This window comes from Bubalus bubalis, chromosome 15, assembly GCF_019923935.1.
Source record: "Bubalus bubalis isolate 160015118507 breed Murrah chromosome 15, NDDB_SH_1, whole genome shotgun sequence".
NCBI classification, from domain to species: Eukaryota; Metazoa; Chordata; class Mammalia; order Artiodactyla; family Bovidae; genus Bubalus; species Bubalus bubalis.
This window is the reverse complement of record NC_059171.1, coordinates 80,618,314-80,634,393: the sequence shown is the minus strand read 5'-3', so window position 1 is coordinate 80,634,393 and position 16,080 is coordinate 80,618,314. Positions and strand designations below refer to the sequence as shown.

The window sequence follows — 16,080 nt, the reverse complement described above, 5'->3', positions numbered from 1 at the left end:
TCCTCCCTGATGGTGGACAGAAGTGGCCGTGGGCTGGACTTTCACCCGTCCTCTTCTTCATTCTGTCCTGCTCATTGTTTCAGAGGGATGGAGGCAGGCTTCTGTTTCCTACAAGGCTGGGGAGACCTGAGGGGATCTAATTACTCTCAGCCAATCACCATTTTTCTGCCCACATCTGCCCCATGGTCTGGGGTGCCTGGGCCCTGCCAGCCTTCTCAGCCTGAATGGGCTTCTGTGCACTCAAGTGCACAAGCTTCTGCTGAAAGCTGCCTCCCTTCCAGATCTCCAGCTTCTGACACCTCCAGCAGACAGCTCTTACTTTCTGTCTCTGGCCTCGAGACTCTTCAGCCCTTCCTGAGTTGAGGGTCCTCACCCTCAGCATCCTGGGCTCTGAGCAGCTTCCCTGCCTCCCACCCACCAACTGCCAGAACTCCTCCCCTTGCCTGTGACAACCAAAGTGTCCCCAGGTATTACCAGCATCCCCTTCTGAGGGCAGAATCGCCCCTTGTGAGGACCTCCACTCTAACGAGGCAAAGTGGGTAGGACCCAGAGGGGAGGACAGATGAGCACGTCAGAACTGGTCCCTGATGGAGTGATCAGAGGGTCTGTGGGGCGGGCATCAAGCAATGACACGGCCCAGCTCTGTTCCCAGGCAAAGAGGTCCCTGCTGCTTTTTGAAAGTTCGCTTTACATCACTTTGCTTTTGGGTACCTGGTTTTCAACAAATCCAAAGAGGATTTTAGCCTTGATAAAATAAAGGGAAAAAGTGAAAAAAAAAGCTTGCTCAGCCTTTGTTCTACAGCAGCTGCTCCCGAGGCAGCTAAGAGCAGGCGTGCCAAGCTCCTTCCTTTGGATCCAGGCTCAGCAGTAAGGTGCCAGGGCTGCTAACCGTGTCTGGGGGCATCATCTTGATTTGTCTCGTGCACCCTGAATGAGATGTGTTCTAACGAGGTAACTGCCTCTTTGCTTTCTGCTGTTTCAGCTTTGGAAGGTGTCACAGGACCATGCTGCTCTGGAGCGGGGGGACCCCACCCTGGTTAGCAACAGGATTGCGAGGAAACAAATGACTGTTTCTTAGGGTGTATGTGCTATGATGAAATTACAGGGGTGGATCACACCCTGCCCGGCTTCCACCCACCTCAGGAAGCAGAGGCCACCAAACACAGAGCCCTGCCGGCTGGGGAATGACTCTTGTTTCTCCCCATGTGCACGTCCAAATGACACGCTGTTTTCTTGGCTTTGCATAAGCTAGTGACTGAAATCACACTGCATGTTCTCCTGTCTTTGCGCAGCGCTGTGTCTGAGACCCGCAGACGCTGATGCACGTCTACCCGCTTCAGTGTAAATACTGCCGTAGGTGTCTCTCTAGCCCGTGTCCCAGAGTTCTGCTAAGGCGTGTCAGCAAGTGATGTTTCCGGGTCAGGGGGTCAGCACATCTTCCACTTGCCAGAAAATGCCATTTTTGTTGCTAAAATGGATGACAGCTGTAGAAAGTTGCATTTTGTTATTAGCATATCAAATTCAACAGACTTTTTTTGTTGTGGTAAAAAAATATATAGTATTTATTATTTTAACAAACTGTAAGAAATTCAGTGGCATTAAATACTCCCAGTGCTGTGTACATGTCACCACTACCTAACAGAAGCTGTTCCTGCCAAACCCTCAGCGCCCTCCTCCAACCTGGTAACTGCTACTCCACTTCCCATGCATGTGCCCGCTCCAGGGCAATTCATTTATATGAATACACATAGTGAAGTGGAACTCATATAAGTGGAATCATACAGTGTTTGTCCTTCCGTGCCTGGCCCCTACACTAAACATAATGCTTCTGGATCTCACCCATGTCGTAGTGGGTGGCAGTGCTCGGCTCTTTCTATGGATGGATGGATGGTATTTTGTTGTGTGAATGGGCCACAGCTTCTTATCCACTCCTCTGCTCAGTGAATTATGGTTTTCTCCGGATATATGCCCAGGAGTGGGATTGCTGGATCATATGGTATCTCTAATTTTAATTTTTTAAGGAACCTCCATACTGTCCTCCCGGAGAAGGCAATGGCACCCCACTCCAGTACTCTTGACTGGAAAATCCCATAGGCGGAGGAGCCTGGTAGGCTGCCGTCCATGGGGTCTTGAAGAGTCGGACACAACTAAGCGACTTCACTTTCACTTTTCACTTTCACGCATTGGAGAAGGAAATGGCAACCCACTCCAGTGTTCTTGCCTACTCCAGTGTTCTTGCCTGGAGAATCTCAGGGACAGGGGAGCCTGGTGGGCTGCCGTCTATGGGGTCGCACAGAGTCGGATACGACTGAAGTGACTTAGCAGCATAATGTTCTCCACAGTGGCTGCACCAGTTTCCATTCCCACCAGCAATGTAGGGGGGCTCTCTTTGCTTCACACCTTCTCCAGCATTTATTATTTGCACTTTCTGATGATGGCCATTCTGACCCAGTGTGAGGTGATACCTCACTGTAGTTTTAATTTGCATTTCTCTAATAATTAGTGATGTTGAGCATCTTTTCATATGTTTATTGGCCATCTGTATGTCTTCTTTGGAGAAATGTCTATTTAGATCTGCCATTTTTTGATTGGGTTGTTTTTTTGATACTGAGCAACATGAGCTATTGGTATATTTTGGACATTAATTCCTTGTCAGTTGAATCATTTGCAAATATTTTCTCCTATTCTGTAGCTTGTCTTTTTGTTTTATGGTTTCCTTTCCTTGTGCAAGAACTTTTGTTTGATTAGGTCCCATCTGTTTATTTTTGTTTTTATTTTTATTACTTTAGGAGGTGGATCCAAAAAGATATCGTTGCAAGTTTATGTCAAAAAGTGTTCTGCCTGTTTTCCTCTAAGGAGTTTATACTATCTGGTCTTACATGTAAGTCTTTTATCCATTTTGAGTTTATTTTTGTGTATGGTGTTAGAGAATGTTCTAATTTCATTGATTTCCATGTGGCAGTCCAGTTTTCCCAGCACCACTTACTGAAGAGACTGTCTTTCTTCATTGTACAGTCTTCCTCCTTTGTCGTAGATTAACTGACCACAGAGGCATGGGTTCCTGCAAGCTGTATTTTCATTATCATTCAGGTTTAAGTATTTTATAACTTTCATTATGGTTTTTTCTTTGACTCAGGTTACTTAGAAGGTTTTCTTTTTCTGGAATTTGAGTTTCATTTGAAGAGCAGCAGCCAACAAAACCATCAAAACAGATTGATATCTGAAGGGTGTGGGGTTCAGTGCTTGGAGGCGGTGTGGTGTCGTAATGGTTAACTCACTAGAAATGAGAAATGAGACCATCAATTTGCACCAAACACCAGGCGGCAGAAGAGCCGGTGGCTGATTGCAGACGAGCTGCGTGATTGTTTTCTCGTGTCTCTCTTGTTTTCCTGGGAGAGGCACTGAAGGCTGTCTGCTTGCATGGCCACCTCTCATGCCTGTGGGCCAATGTCTGCCCACTAAGGACACTAACATGTGACCAGAGGTGACAGTGGCTAAACTGGGGGTCCGTGTGGCACGAGGTTACACACAGGCAGTGACCAGGCTGAGCACCATCAGTGCCCCAGTGTCACCTCTGGGGACTGGAGGCACAGGGAGGTGAGGACCGGCCGAGGCCCCATGTCTCCAAGGCACGAGGGTGCGTCAGCAACCCTGGCTCAACAGACCATGCTCTTTGCATCCGCCTCCTCTTTGGAAATCAAAGACATCAGATTAGAGTGTTTCTTCTCTTCTAACAAACTGGTGACATTAAAACTCACCTGCTGTCTGTGAGCTGCTGGAGAACTTCTGGGGCACAACCCGGAGGAAGGTATTTGCCAGCATGATCTCCATCCATCAGTCCATTTCTGGCAACCCATCGTTGGCCCTAAATGTGGAAAAGATATTTACCACATTGTTTATGGTGACCTAAACTAGAAACCAGTTCTCCAAGCCAGGCTTCAGCAATACGTGAACCGTAAACTTCCTGATGTTCAAGCTGGTTTTAGAAAAGGCAGAGGAACCAGAGATCAAATTGCCAACATCCACTGGATCATGGAAAAAGCAAGAGAGTTCCAGAAAAACATCTCTTTCTGCTTTATTGACTATGTCAAAGCCTTTGACTGTGTGGAGCACAATAAACTGTGGAAAATTCTGAAAGAGATGGGAATACCAGACCACCTGACCTGCCTCTTGAGAAATCTGTATGCAGGTCAGGAAGCAACAGTTAGAACTGGACATGGAACAACAGACTGGTTCCAAACAGGAAAAGGAGTATGTCAAGGCTGTATATTGTCACCCTGCTTATTTAACTTATATGCAGAGTACATCATGAGAAACGCTGGACTGGAAGAAACACAAGCTGTAATCAAGATTGCCGGGAGAAATATCAATCACCTCAGATATGCAGATGACACCACCCTTATGGCACAAAGTGAAGAACTAAAAAAACCTCTTGATGAAAGTGAAAGTGGAGACTGAAAAAGTTGGCTTAAAGCTCAACATTCAGAAAATGAAGATGATGGCATCCGGTCCCATCACTTCATGGGAAATAGATGGGGAAACAGTGGAAACAGTGTTAGACTTTATTTTGGGGGGCTCCAAAATCACTGCAGATGGTGACTGCAACCATGAAATTAAAAGACGCTTACTCCTTGGAAGGAAAGTTATGACCAACCTAGATAGCATATTCAAAAGCAGAGACATTACTTTGCCAAAAGGTCCGTCTAGTCAAGGCTATGGTTTTTCCTGTGGTCATGTATGGATGTGAGAGTTGGACTGTGAAGAAGGCTGAGCGCCAAAGACTTGATGCTTTTGAACTGTGGTGTTGGAGAAGACTCTTGAGAGTCCCTTGGACTGCAAGGAGATCCAACTGGTCCATTCTGAAGGAGATCAGCCCTGGGATTTCTTTGGAAGGAATGATGCTAAAGCTGAAACTCCAGTACTTTGGCCACCTCATGCAAAGAGTTGACTCATTGGAAAAGACTCTGATGCTGGGAGGGATTGGGGGCAGGAGGAGAAGGGGATGACACAGGATGAGATGGCTGGATGGCATCACCGACTCGATGGACGTGAGTCTGGGTGAACTCCGGGAGTTAGTGATGGACAGGGAGGCCTGGTGTGCTGTGATTCATGGGCTTGCAAAGAGTAGGACACGACTGAGTGACTGAAGTGAACTGAACTGAACTGAAACTAGAAACAGCCTACATGTTAGGAAATGGTTAAGTCGGCTTTTTATTGAACAGATCATTAGGTAGCCACAAAAAATGCTTCCCATTGGTAATAACATGGGAGACGTACTAACACAGAAAGTGCTAATTTTTCTACAGTACCTGTGATATATTTCTATCTATGGTATTAATACGTGTTATACAACAATACTTTATATATAACAATATACTCATCATGATTATAAACCATAATAAATAAAAAACAAACCAAACTGAAGCGGATGCAGACACTCCTAGGACATGTCACATATCCTTTCGTCTAGAATCAGCCAAATCCGGCCCACCACCTGCTTTGGTAAAATAAAGCTTTATTGGCACAGAGTCGTGCTTGTTTGTTTCCGTGCTCTGACTGCTGTTGCATGTCATGGCTAAAAAGATCTTATGGCTACAAAGCCAAGAACAGTTATTATCCATCCCTTAAGAGAAGGTTTGCCAGCCTGTGTGGTCACTCACTCAGTGTCTGTGTATTGTTGTTATTGCTTCTTTGCTCACCTTTTGAGAGCAAACTGCAGACACTGTGACCTTGTTCTGTGGCCCTGAAGACCACAGCAGACATCTTTCACGACAAGGACATTGTCTGAGATGGCTGCAGGCCATCAAACCAGGGGACTTGGATGCGATGTCCCCCCTCCCCCACTGGTGGACAGTCTAGACCCAAGGTCTGCCAAATGTCCCAGTAGCATCCTTTAGAGCAATCTTTCCCACCAGGATTCCAGGTGTGTTTTCCCTAAGCCAGCCTCCCGGCACCTGTTTGAACAATTCTGCCTCATCACATCTCCAGTTCTGGGACTGTGTGAGCAGGATCACAGTGCCAGGTTATGCCTGGTCACACCCGGGGCCGGGCTGCTGGTACAGGAGGAGGCCCACTGAGCTGTGGATGGAGGTGCCTGGTGCAGGTAGAGCTGTTGTAATGCTGTAGCTTTTAGAAAGAACAAGAGTCTTAACCTGGAGAGACGTTTGCACTGGGAGCACTCTCTCCTGTCTTCTGATGGAGGAGGCCCCAAGACCAGGGTCATTATTAGTTTTCTGGGTCCAAACAGCTGAAAATGTAGGTGTCAACGTTTTACTGATAAAAAGCTGTATTACTTCCTGGATGACAGGCCCCTCATCCCTCTAGCCCCTCCTCCCTCTTATACTGTGCTGAAATTCTGGGGCAAGCCACACTCGCAGCCAGGAGAGCGCAGAGGCCCAGCCAGACCACTCCTGGAGGGAAGCCAAGGGCAGGCAAGCACATGGATGTGCAGGACATGGGACAGAACTGGGAGCCAGGCTTGGAGAAGTGGAACTCACCTGAACAGAGAGCTGGCCTTCTGTCTTGTGTCTGAAAAGCTGCAATGTAGGCAAAAGCTGGATCCAAGCTGCCATCAACATCCTGGGGCTGACATGGCCAGGGCAGGAAGCGCCCATGGTGGCAGCATTTAGTGTCCCGAGTGGTCCACCTGGAAAGCCAGGCTGCCCAGCTGGGATGGTGGTTGAGCCGGGAGGACACAGAGGGAGTCCAGTTCCTGGGGATGGGGGCCAAGGTTAAGGAATGGCGCTCCAGCAGAGGAGGGAAGGCACGGGACAAAGCACATCACTGCCGGCACAGCCAGCCGAGGTGGGGGGCACAGTGGAGTTCCCAGTGCTCACTGCAGAAGCACTGCTGTCCAGCCCAGGGACACAGGCCTCCTGCCAGGCTGCATGGAGATGGACTTGGGACACAGGGGGCAAAGGGTCTGCAGACCACTCTTCAAAGGAGCCCGTGGGAGGGCTGAGGCCAGCATGGGTGCCACAGGTGAGGCAGCAGTGGGAGGTGCTGGGCTGTGCTTGGGTCCAAGCCTGCCATCTGGACAGCAGTTTGCATGCTTGTTATCATGATGTCTCAACCTGGAGATTCTCTGTATGGCTTGGGTGTTTGCTGACCTGGTTCGGGTGGGTCTTCTGGTGAGGGCAGGAGCCCCCGCCGCCCACTCAGACTCCAGAGGAAAAGGACCCCCAGGCAGGCCTGCCAGGATGTTCTCACAGGCACAAAGTTCCGAGTCTGGTGGGTGGCTTCCCCACGTTCAATGCTTCTTCCATGGGTGATGTTTCAGATGGCGAATGAGACATGAACTGTAGGCAAAGTTCTTTCCATACTTCTTACATCTGTATGGCTTCTCTCCGGTATGGGTTTTCTGTTGTTTCAGGAGATTGGAACTGCAGTTAAAGGCTTTGCCACACTCACTACATTTAAAGGGCTCTTCTCTGGGGTGAATCCTCCAGTGCTTTGTCACATCAGAGCTGTGCCTGAATATCTTCCTGCACCGGGCACACTGGAAGGGCTTCTCTCCAGTGTGGACTCTAGTGACGAACATAATCCATCTTGTGCTTAAAGAGGCTCTCACATTCGCTACATTCGTAGGGCTTCTTCCTCTGGAAGGGAGTGAACAGGGGAACTCCTTCAAAGTCATCTTTAAGTGAAGCATCAAAGGCCTCAAACATGTGTTTCTCATTCTCAGGACTGAGGCGGGCTTCCTTCCTGTGCTTTTGGGCCAAAGTGGGGCTCTGGTTTGGCTGTTCTTTCCCAGATGCCTTCTCTTCTTTGGCAGTGTCCTTCTGCATGTGCACTTCTGCCTCTGGGGTCCGGGTCTTATTTTTCTTGCCTGTGGGCTTCTCCATCCTTGTTTCCAGGGTAGAGGAAGGCCCCCTGGAAGCTGGCAAGGGTCAAGGAGAATGGCCAGGGGCAAAATCCTCCAGCCTACAAATTCCCTTGTAAATTCACTTCTTCAGAAAGGACTTTATTTTTCCAAGCTTGGAATTGAAGTTCTGCAACAGAAGAGCACCAGCGACCCTTCTGAGGCTGGAGAGAAACAAGACCATGAACTGTTAGATTAAGTGAATGTCTGGGAGGAACTGAGTTACAAAGGGACAGATGGGCAGGGAAAGGGGGGGCAGAGGCATGCAGACATGGCCCCCTTCCTTTCTTGCTGGTGTATGCCACCCGGACATCTCATAAGTTTCAGGCTGGACATGACCAAAGAACTGATTTCCCAGAACACCTCCACCCCAATCTCACTCTTCCCAGTTTTCCTCATCTGGGTAAATGTCATCATTTACTCAGTTGGTCACCAAGGAAATTTTTTTTTTAATGTATTTCTTTGGCTTTGCCAGGTCTTAGTTGTGGCATGCAGGATCTAGTTCCCTAAGCAGGGATTGAACCACCTGGGCCCCCTGCATTGGGAGGGTGGCATCGTAGCCACTGGACCACCAGGGAAGTCCCTAACCAAAGAATTCTTATTCCTCTGCCAGGGGTGGCATCTCCACACCTGCATCCAGCAGGATTCATGTGCACCATGGACCAATAACTGCTGTGTGGCCCCCCAATTGTGGAGTTTCCCTGCCCTTTATTTGCTCCTTTTCCACTTCTTGTATTTGGGACCAGACTACGTGCTTCTAGAGCTACTGTCCATGAGAGCCACGTGCGACCCTCACAGAAGGTATCGCCCATCAGTTCAGTTCAGTTCAGTCGCTCAGTCGTGTCCGACTGTTTGGGACTCCATGAATCACCGCACACCAGGCCTCCCTGTCCATCACCAACTCCCGGAGCCTACCCAAACCCATGTCCATTGAGTCAGTGATGCCATCCAACCATCTCATCCTCTGTCATCCCCTTCTCCTCCAGCCCTCAATTCTTCCCAGCATCAGGGTCTTTTCAAATGAGTCAGGTCTTCGCATAAGGTGGCCAAAGTATTGGAGTTTCAGCTTCAGCATCAGTCCTTCCAATGAACACCCAGGACTGATCTCCTTTAGGATGGATTCGTTGGATCTCCTTGCAGTCCAAGGGACTCTCAAGAGTCTTCTCCAACACCACAGTTCAAAAGGATCAATTCTTCAGCACTCAGATTTCTTTATTGTCCAACTCTCACATCTATACATGACCACTGGAAAAACCATAGTCTTAACTAGATGGACCTTTGTTGACAAAGTAATGTCTCTGCTTTTTAATATGCTGTCTAGGTTGGTAACAACTTTTCTTCCAAGGAGTAAGCATCTTTTAATTTCATGGCTGCAATCACCATCTGCAGTGATTTTGGAGCCCCCCAAAATAAAGTCAGCCACTGTTTCCCCATCTATTTTCCATGAAGTGATGGGACCAGATGCCATGAACTTAGTTTTCTGAATGTTGAGCTTTAAGCCAACTTTTTCACTCTCCTCTTTCACTTTCATCAAGAGGCTCTTTAGTTCTTCACTTTCTGCCATAAGGGTGGTATCATCTGCATATCTGAGGTTATTGATATTTCTCCTAGCAATCTTGATTCCAGCTTGTGCTTCCTCTAACTGCCCATCACCCATATGAAACTCGCTCCCACCCTCACCCTGGCCCTCCTGAGTCCTCTGCTGGGTGGCATCCTCCACCCAGCAGCCAGTGAACCCCATCACATCCCTGCCAAATCCCCCGTGGTTCCCCTCACACTGCTGCCCTGCCCCTTCCCAAGCACCCTTAGGTTCACCACACATTCCCAGTCCTTCCTGCCTCAGCACCTGGCTGCCCACAAACAGGTCCTGAGAACTGGTGCTGGCCCATCACTCACTAAGAGCTCTGCTCTGAGGGTTCTTCTCAGAGAAGCCTCCCTGACCTCATGCCCTGTTTCCTTACCAGGCTTTCATTCTCCTTGTGGCCTTAACTGGAGCTGACTGTCCACTGAGGGCCAAAGCCCCAGGGAACCATCCGCTAGGCTCTTGAGTGCATTATCTAAAAAATTTGACAGTCTCTGTCCCTAATCCCATCTAAAAGCATTCTAATATCACCACAAAATTCAAACAGGAATCAGTCAGTCCCAGTGACAGGTCAGGCCCAGGTACCTGTATAAGCATTACCAGCATGGCTCATGTTTCATTGGTTAAGAAGCTTCACCTATTCCTTCTCTGTATTATTTCTGAGCTTCGTTAACCTGTCTCTTCCCTCAGTGCTAACAAATGGACTTCTAAGATAAAGCTTGACAAACTTCAGGGTCTTTAACCACAGGCAAAAGAAGTCTTCACAAGATAGAAGAAAGCACTTTCCCAAGAAAGCAGATCCTGTTCTGAGTCCTTGAGTCACCCTTGAGAGACCTCCCATGGCCTGTGTGGTCACCTGATCTCCCGGGACATCTACATTCTGCCAGGCTGTCTCACTCCAAAATGTGGTGCTCTAGATGGTAACATTTCAGGTGAAGTATGTTTTGAGGGATAAATCCTTTGCATTTCCTTTAAGTCAAAGTGGATACTAAATCTTCATCCACTCTCCCGTGCACAGAGGCAACACATAAAATGACTGGACAGTTTTCCCATCTTGACAAGAGTTTGAGAATCTGGTTTCTTCTAAATGAAAATGTTTACATACACTTGACTCAGATTCAGGCCAGTGTCACTCTCTGAAGGCTCTCTTGGAGGTAGCTTCTGGGAGGAGGCTGTTTTTAGCATTAGGTGGGAGCCAGAACTGAGGATGGCAGAAGGTCATCTAGGCTGAAGGAAGCATACAAATATGGGGGCATCTCTGCTGGGGAGGCAGGTAGAACTAGGGCAGAGGACCAGAGCCCCAGTCAGCCAGGCTGCAGTTTGAGCTGAGGTCTAGTTTTAGTAGGAAACAGGTGAAAACCAAGACCAACGGGAAAGTGCCATCAACCCTCTAGCCCATGGCTCTCCAGGGCAGATGTAAACTTATCTTGGCTCTATGCTGACCCACTTGATGGAGAGGAGTGGTCCTTGGACCCACTGAGCCTGACATCTGCTGGCTGAGCTCCAAGGACTGTTCTCCCACAAGGACTCTTGTCACTCCACCTGTGGCTTGTCACTGATGTGCAGTCTCCTGATAAGCTGAGGGCAAGGATTTTTCTTTTTCATTCCGGAATCCCTAGTTACTTGGCTGGAGACTGCACATTCTGCTGCTCCCAAAACATTCTAGATCATCATCATGTCGGCCTAACTCAAGCAGGTGCTTAATGGCAGAGACTGGACATATTCACTTCTCTAAGCCCTGTGCACACCAAGCAATAAAATAATTGTTAGAAGTGGAACCGATCTGAGGTCATTGTTTTGGTCTTCTCATTTCACAGATCTGTAGGCCTGGTAACTGCTACAGCCACGCAGGAAACGCAATCTACCTTGCCAGAGTAGACCACAGCCCTGACCTAAAGGTACGTGCTCTGCCACTTCAGTGTAGCTCCTTCACTCTCCGGGCGAGGCCGCTTGTAACATGAAACTTTGGGTATCTAACTGCAGCAGGACTCCCTGGTAACCTCAATCGCCCTCGGAAGCCAGGGTCTCAGTGAGAGATGGGATTACTAATGGGTTTAAGATCCAAGGGCAAACATGCACCCAAGCAGTCTGTAGGCCCTGGGCCTGTCAGAAGGCCCGCAGCGGTGTCGAAGCCGAGAAGAGGGGCCCTGACAGCCTGGCCAGCCGCGGGTGCAGGGCCGAGGTCTCCTTCACCTCGATTCGCACGGAGCTAGTCCTCGCGCACCTCGCCCTTGTCCCCGCGGAACCAGGGAGCCGAGAGAGCGGTGGCCGATGCCCTGGGTGGGGGGTCCACACGACGCCAGAGGGACCCAGTGAGTTCCCGCATGGAGATCGGGGCGGGTGCGCTCCTCGCAGGGTCCCTGGGCCGGAAGGGACGCGTCCTCATCAAGGCCAGCCGCACCCCCAGCTGCCAGCGATGAGCACCGGGAATCTTCTCAGTCGAGTAGCCGCGCCTCTGCGCCGGCCGGAAAGGCCCGCCGCTGGCCCCGCCCCTTCCGGCGCCGTTCTAGGAAGCGAAGTCGCGGGCCTCTCGGTGGTGCGCCCTGCAGGGCTCCGCCCCTGCAGTTGGTTTCACCTCATTTTAGTTTATTCCCCCTCGCCCACCGTCGGTACCCGCAGGAAGAGCCGGCTCCCGGGCCGGCGTTTCCGGTGCCGTTCTAGGCGGCGAGGCCCCAGCCTCTCGGTGGTGCGCCACGGGTGACTCCGCCCCCGACCCGAGCTCCTCCCACTCACTCGCGTCGCAGCACACGCCCCCTTACCTCGGCCGCCCACCCAGTCTTGCCCCACTGACCTGCGCACTCCCTCCCTTCCTCTCCTGCCCCCATCACTCACCCCAGCCCTCCTCGCTCCCCTCTGCACCCCCTCCCTCACTCGTGCCCCCCACCCCCGCCACCTGTTTGAGTTCCACAGAGGCAGCAGGCCTGCTGTGCCCTGCGTTCAGCCGCACTGGCCACTCCCTCTGCCTGGAACACTTGTCCCCAGCTGTCTTCTTGACTCACTCCCACTTACCGCCTGCGGAGAGCTCACCTCCTAGAGGGGACCCCTGACCTCTGACCACCCTGGGTGTGTTAGTTTTGTGGTTATCACAAGCTTAGCAGCTCAAAGCAATATCTGTTTGTTATATCAGGGTTCCTCTGTTGTGCCACGGTTTCCTCTATCACGGTTATAGCACTTTTCCTATCCACCGTTTGTTATATCACGGTGGGACAGGAGTCCAGGCGAGGCTTAGCTGGTCCTCGGCTCAGCCTCCGAAGGCCGCAGTCAAGGTTCTCAGCGTGAGGTGAGGATCTGCTTCCACACTTGTGTGGCTGTTGGCAGGCTTCCTTTCTTGGTGGTTGTGTGACTGAGGGCCAGCTTCTTCTGGGCTGTGGGGAGGCTGACCTTAGGTCTTGCAGATTACCCACAGTTCCCTGCCACGTGGCCCTCTCTGTGCTCCTTCAGGGCCAGCAGAAAGCCTCTGGCCCCAGTCTGCTGGGGTGAAGTCTCGTGGTACCTAACCTCCCATCACCTCTGCTGTAGTTCACTGGTTAGGAGCACGTCCTGGACACCACTGGCACTGTGGTGATCACATTTTGTAATACCACAGCATTCTGCCTCTTCCTCCACCTCCTGGTACCCACCCTTCCCTACTTTTTTTTTTTCTATAGCACTTTCAGCTTTCCAACAGGCTATGGAATTTCCTGTTGTGTTTATTATGTTCATCTTCCCTTCCCACACCAGAAAATCAACTCTTCTGGGGGTGGGCTGTTTTGCTTTCTCTATTTCTGATGTTTTCTTCCAGTAGCCTGGCAGGTGGTGGGGCTCTCATTATGGCAATTCAGTGAATGGGCACTTGGCCCTGATGCCCCCAGATGCTGCCTTCTCTCACGTGTCTCTGGCTCTGGCTCCTGTTGTGCATCTGTCCCTTAGACTTTATCCTTGCAGGAGCCTCAGGTATTGCAGTCTCAACATACTCAAGACCAAATTCAACTCTGCTCCCTCTTTGTTGCTACTATATTATGTTCAATAATATAGTGGTAGCCAGTTCTTTTACCAGCAAAAGCAAGTTTCGTTGGGAATAGCCCAAGGAATTGCAGTTCAGGAAATAGGAGCTATCGCGGCTTGGAGGTAAATCCAGAGAGTGTTGTGGGCGTGCACTGGACCGGAGGAGTTGGGCGACTTTATGATGGTTCTTCCTGGAGACACAGATTACTGAACCGTGGGTGTTTCCTCTACTACGCGTCACAAAAATTTACTTAGGAAAGCTAAATCCGCCCCCTCAGGCTTACGGCTGAAGGAGAGGGATGGGTGGTAACTATATCCATTTTCCAATTATGTAACTTTCCCGATGTTCACGCACTTACAGACCTGCTGCTGCTGCTGCTAAGTCGCTTCAGTCGTGTTCGACTCTGTGCGACCCCATAGTCGGCAGCCCACCAGGCTCCCCCGTCCCTGGGATTCTCCAGGCAAGAACACTGGAGTGGGTTGCCATGTCCTTCTACAATGCATGAAAGTGAAAAGTGAAAGTGAAGTCACTCAGTCGTGTCCAACTCTTCGTGACCCCATGGACTGCAGCCTACCAGGCTCCTTCGTCCATGGGGTTTTCCAGGCAAGAGTACTGGAGTGGGGTGCCATCGCCTTCTCCGACTTACCTACTAGGAGGTAAATCCCTGGGCATTACCTGAGCCTGGACTGGGAGAGGGCCGGGCAAGGGAAGCCGGGCATTCCCGCATGTCCTTCGGTATTCGTGCACCCTGGGCGAAGGAGGGCTGTGTCTGCAGCTGGTAGATCACAGCCTGGCCCCTGGGGGTGTCCCAGCAGCTGCGGCTTTCTTCAAGGGTTTCTCGCCCAGGATGTCCTGAGGTTGGGACTTCACAGGACTGCTCCTCTCCAGAACACCCGCTCTGTGGGGCTGAGATCCCGCCTGCCTCCACCTCCACCAAGTATCCTGGCTTTCTTTCTGAGAGGATTATGAAGCTGAGTAACGGGGCACCCCGAGGGGCTTCTTTTCCCACGTTACTCCAGTATAGCCCCCACCCCAGTTCTCCACCTGTGGGAACCCAGAGCCGCCCTGGTCCCACAGGTGAGGGCAGTTTTGCTCTGCTCTGGTCAGCATTCTTGACACTGAAATGCCATTCCGTATCCCCATGTCCCCGCCTCCCTGCTCTCAGGCCAGATGCCTTCCAGGCTCTGAGTCCCCTCTGTTCCGGAGAGTTCCTGGTGGGACTGGGTGCCACAGAGTCGGCAGCCTCGCTCAACTCCCACTGCTGACCAGTGCCTGAGTCCATCAGCTTCTGCAAACCCTGGCGGTCCCCAGAGGGCGCCGCTCGGTCTGTCCAAGGCCAACGGCCGGGAATCTCTGTCCTCAGGAATGTCCTGCTTTGGAGTCACTGCTTCATCCTCACCCAGTTCTCATGGTCGAGAACAAGGACAGGAAATGTGACCATGGCCACCTGTTTCCTGTGCTGAGGAAGTCCGGAAAAAAACACCAAATGAATGGAACCAGTGTGGGGTGGGGTGACCAGGGGGGGATCTGCCTGCTGGGACAGGACCCCCGAGCCCCTTGTCCGGCTGGTAACTCGGGTGAGCCCAGCAAAGAAGGGAATACAGCATTCTCCCTGAGCTTGCTGCCAACTCCAGGGCTGGGTGGGGACACAGGACCTCAGGGGATCCCAGGGGGTGGTTTCCAGTGGGGTTGGTGCAGCAGCTGGAGAGGAGGTGGAGAAGGCCCAGGGGATGGGGTTTGCAGGTTGGTAGAGGACTGTTTGCATTTATGAAGAAGATCTGTGGGAAGGACCTGGCTCTCTGAGCTTGGCTGCTGTGGCTATGGGGCTTGTGGGGGACAGAGGCAACCTTAGGAGCAGATGGACAGAGTAATGAGGGAGCCAGCAGGAGCGGGCGACACTGCCTGGCCACCAGCCATGCACGTGAAGGCCACACATGGGGCCTGGTGCTCAGGAGTCGAGTCTTGGCTTTTTGAACCAAGCTCCAGCCATCCCAGCTCCTGTCTGCCTGCAGGTCCCCCTGGGCCAAGCCAGGCCCCTGCCCCTCCTCCCCATCTCCACCACCCTGGCAAACACTTCCTTTAAATTCAATTCAGGATATTGATCATGTTCTGTGCCCCCAACAGAGCCCTGTCTTAGCCCCTTATGATGGGTCGAACTGTGCCCCCAGATTCATGAGCTGAAGTCCTAACATCAGGACCTCAGGATGGGCCTGTGTTTGGAGATGGGGGTTTTTAAAGGTGATTTAGGTACTCAACATTCAGAAAACTAAGATCATGGCATCCAGTCCCATCTCTTCATGGCAAATAGATGGGGAAACAATGGAAACAGTGATAGACTTTATTTTGGGGGGCTCCAAAATCACTGCAGATGGTGACTGCAAGCCATGAAATTAAAAGACACTTGCTCCTTGGAAGAAAAGTTATGACCAATCTAGACAGCATGTTAAAAAAGCAGAGACATTACTTTGCCAACAAAGGTCCATCTAGTCAAAGCTGTGGTTTTTCCAGTAGTCACGTATGGATGTGAGAGTTGGACTATAAAGAAAGCTGAGTGCCGAAGAATTGATCCTTTTGAACTGTGGTGTTGGAGGAGACTCTTGAGATTCCCTTGGACTGCAAGGAGATCCAACCAGTCCATCCTAAAGGAAATCA

At 50.8% G+C, this 16,080-nt stretch overlaps 1 protein-coding gene across 1 annotated transcript; it reads right to left on the bottom strand.

Annotated features, from left to right (window-relative positions):
- Positions 1 to 2,731: 2,731 nt before the first annotated feature.
- ZFP41 (ZFP41 zinc finger protein) lies at positions 2,732 to 12,058 on the bottom strand. The gene is given in 4 exon segments (XM_025264919.3): positions 2,732 to 3,865; positions 6,498 to 7,529; positions 7,531 to 8,025; positions 11,309 to 12,058. Coding segments are annotated over 2 exon segments (594 nt in total). The 5' UTR covers positions 7,845 to 8,025; positions 11,309 to 12,058; the 3' UTR covers positions 2,732 to 3,865; positions 6,498 to 7,249.
- Between the last annotated feature and the right edge of the window lie 4,022 nt (positions 12,059 to 16,080).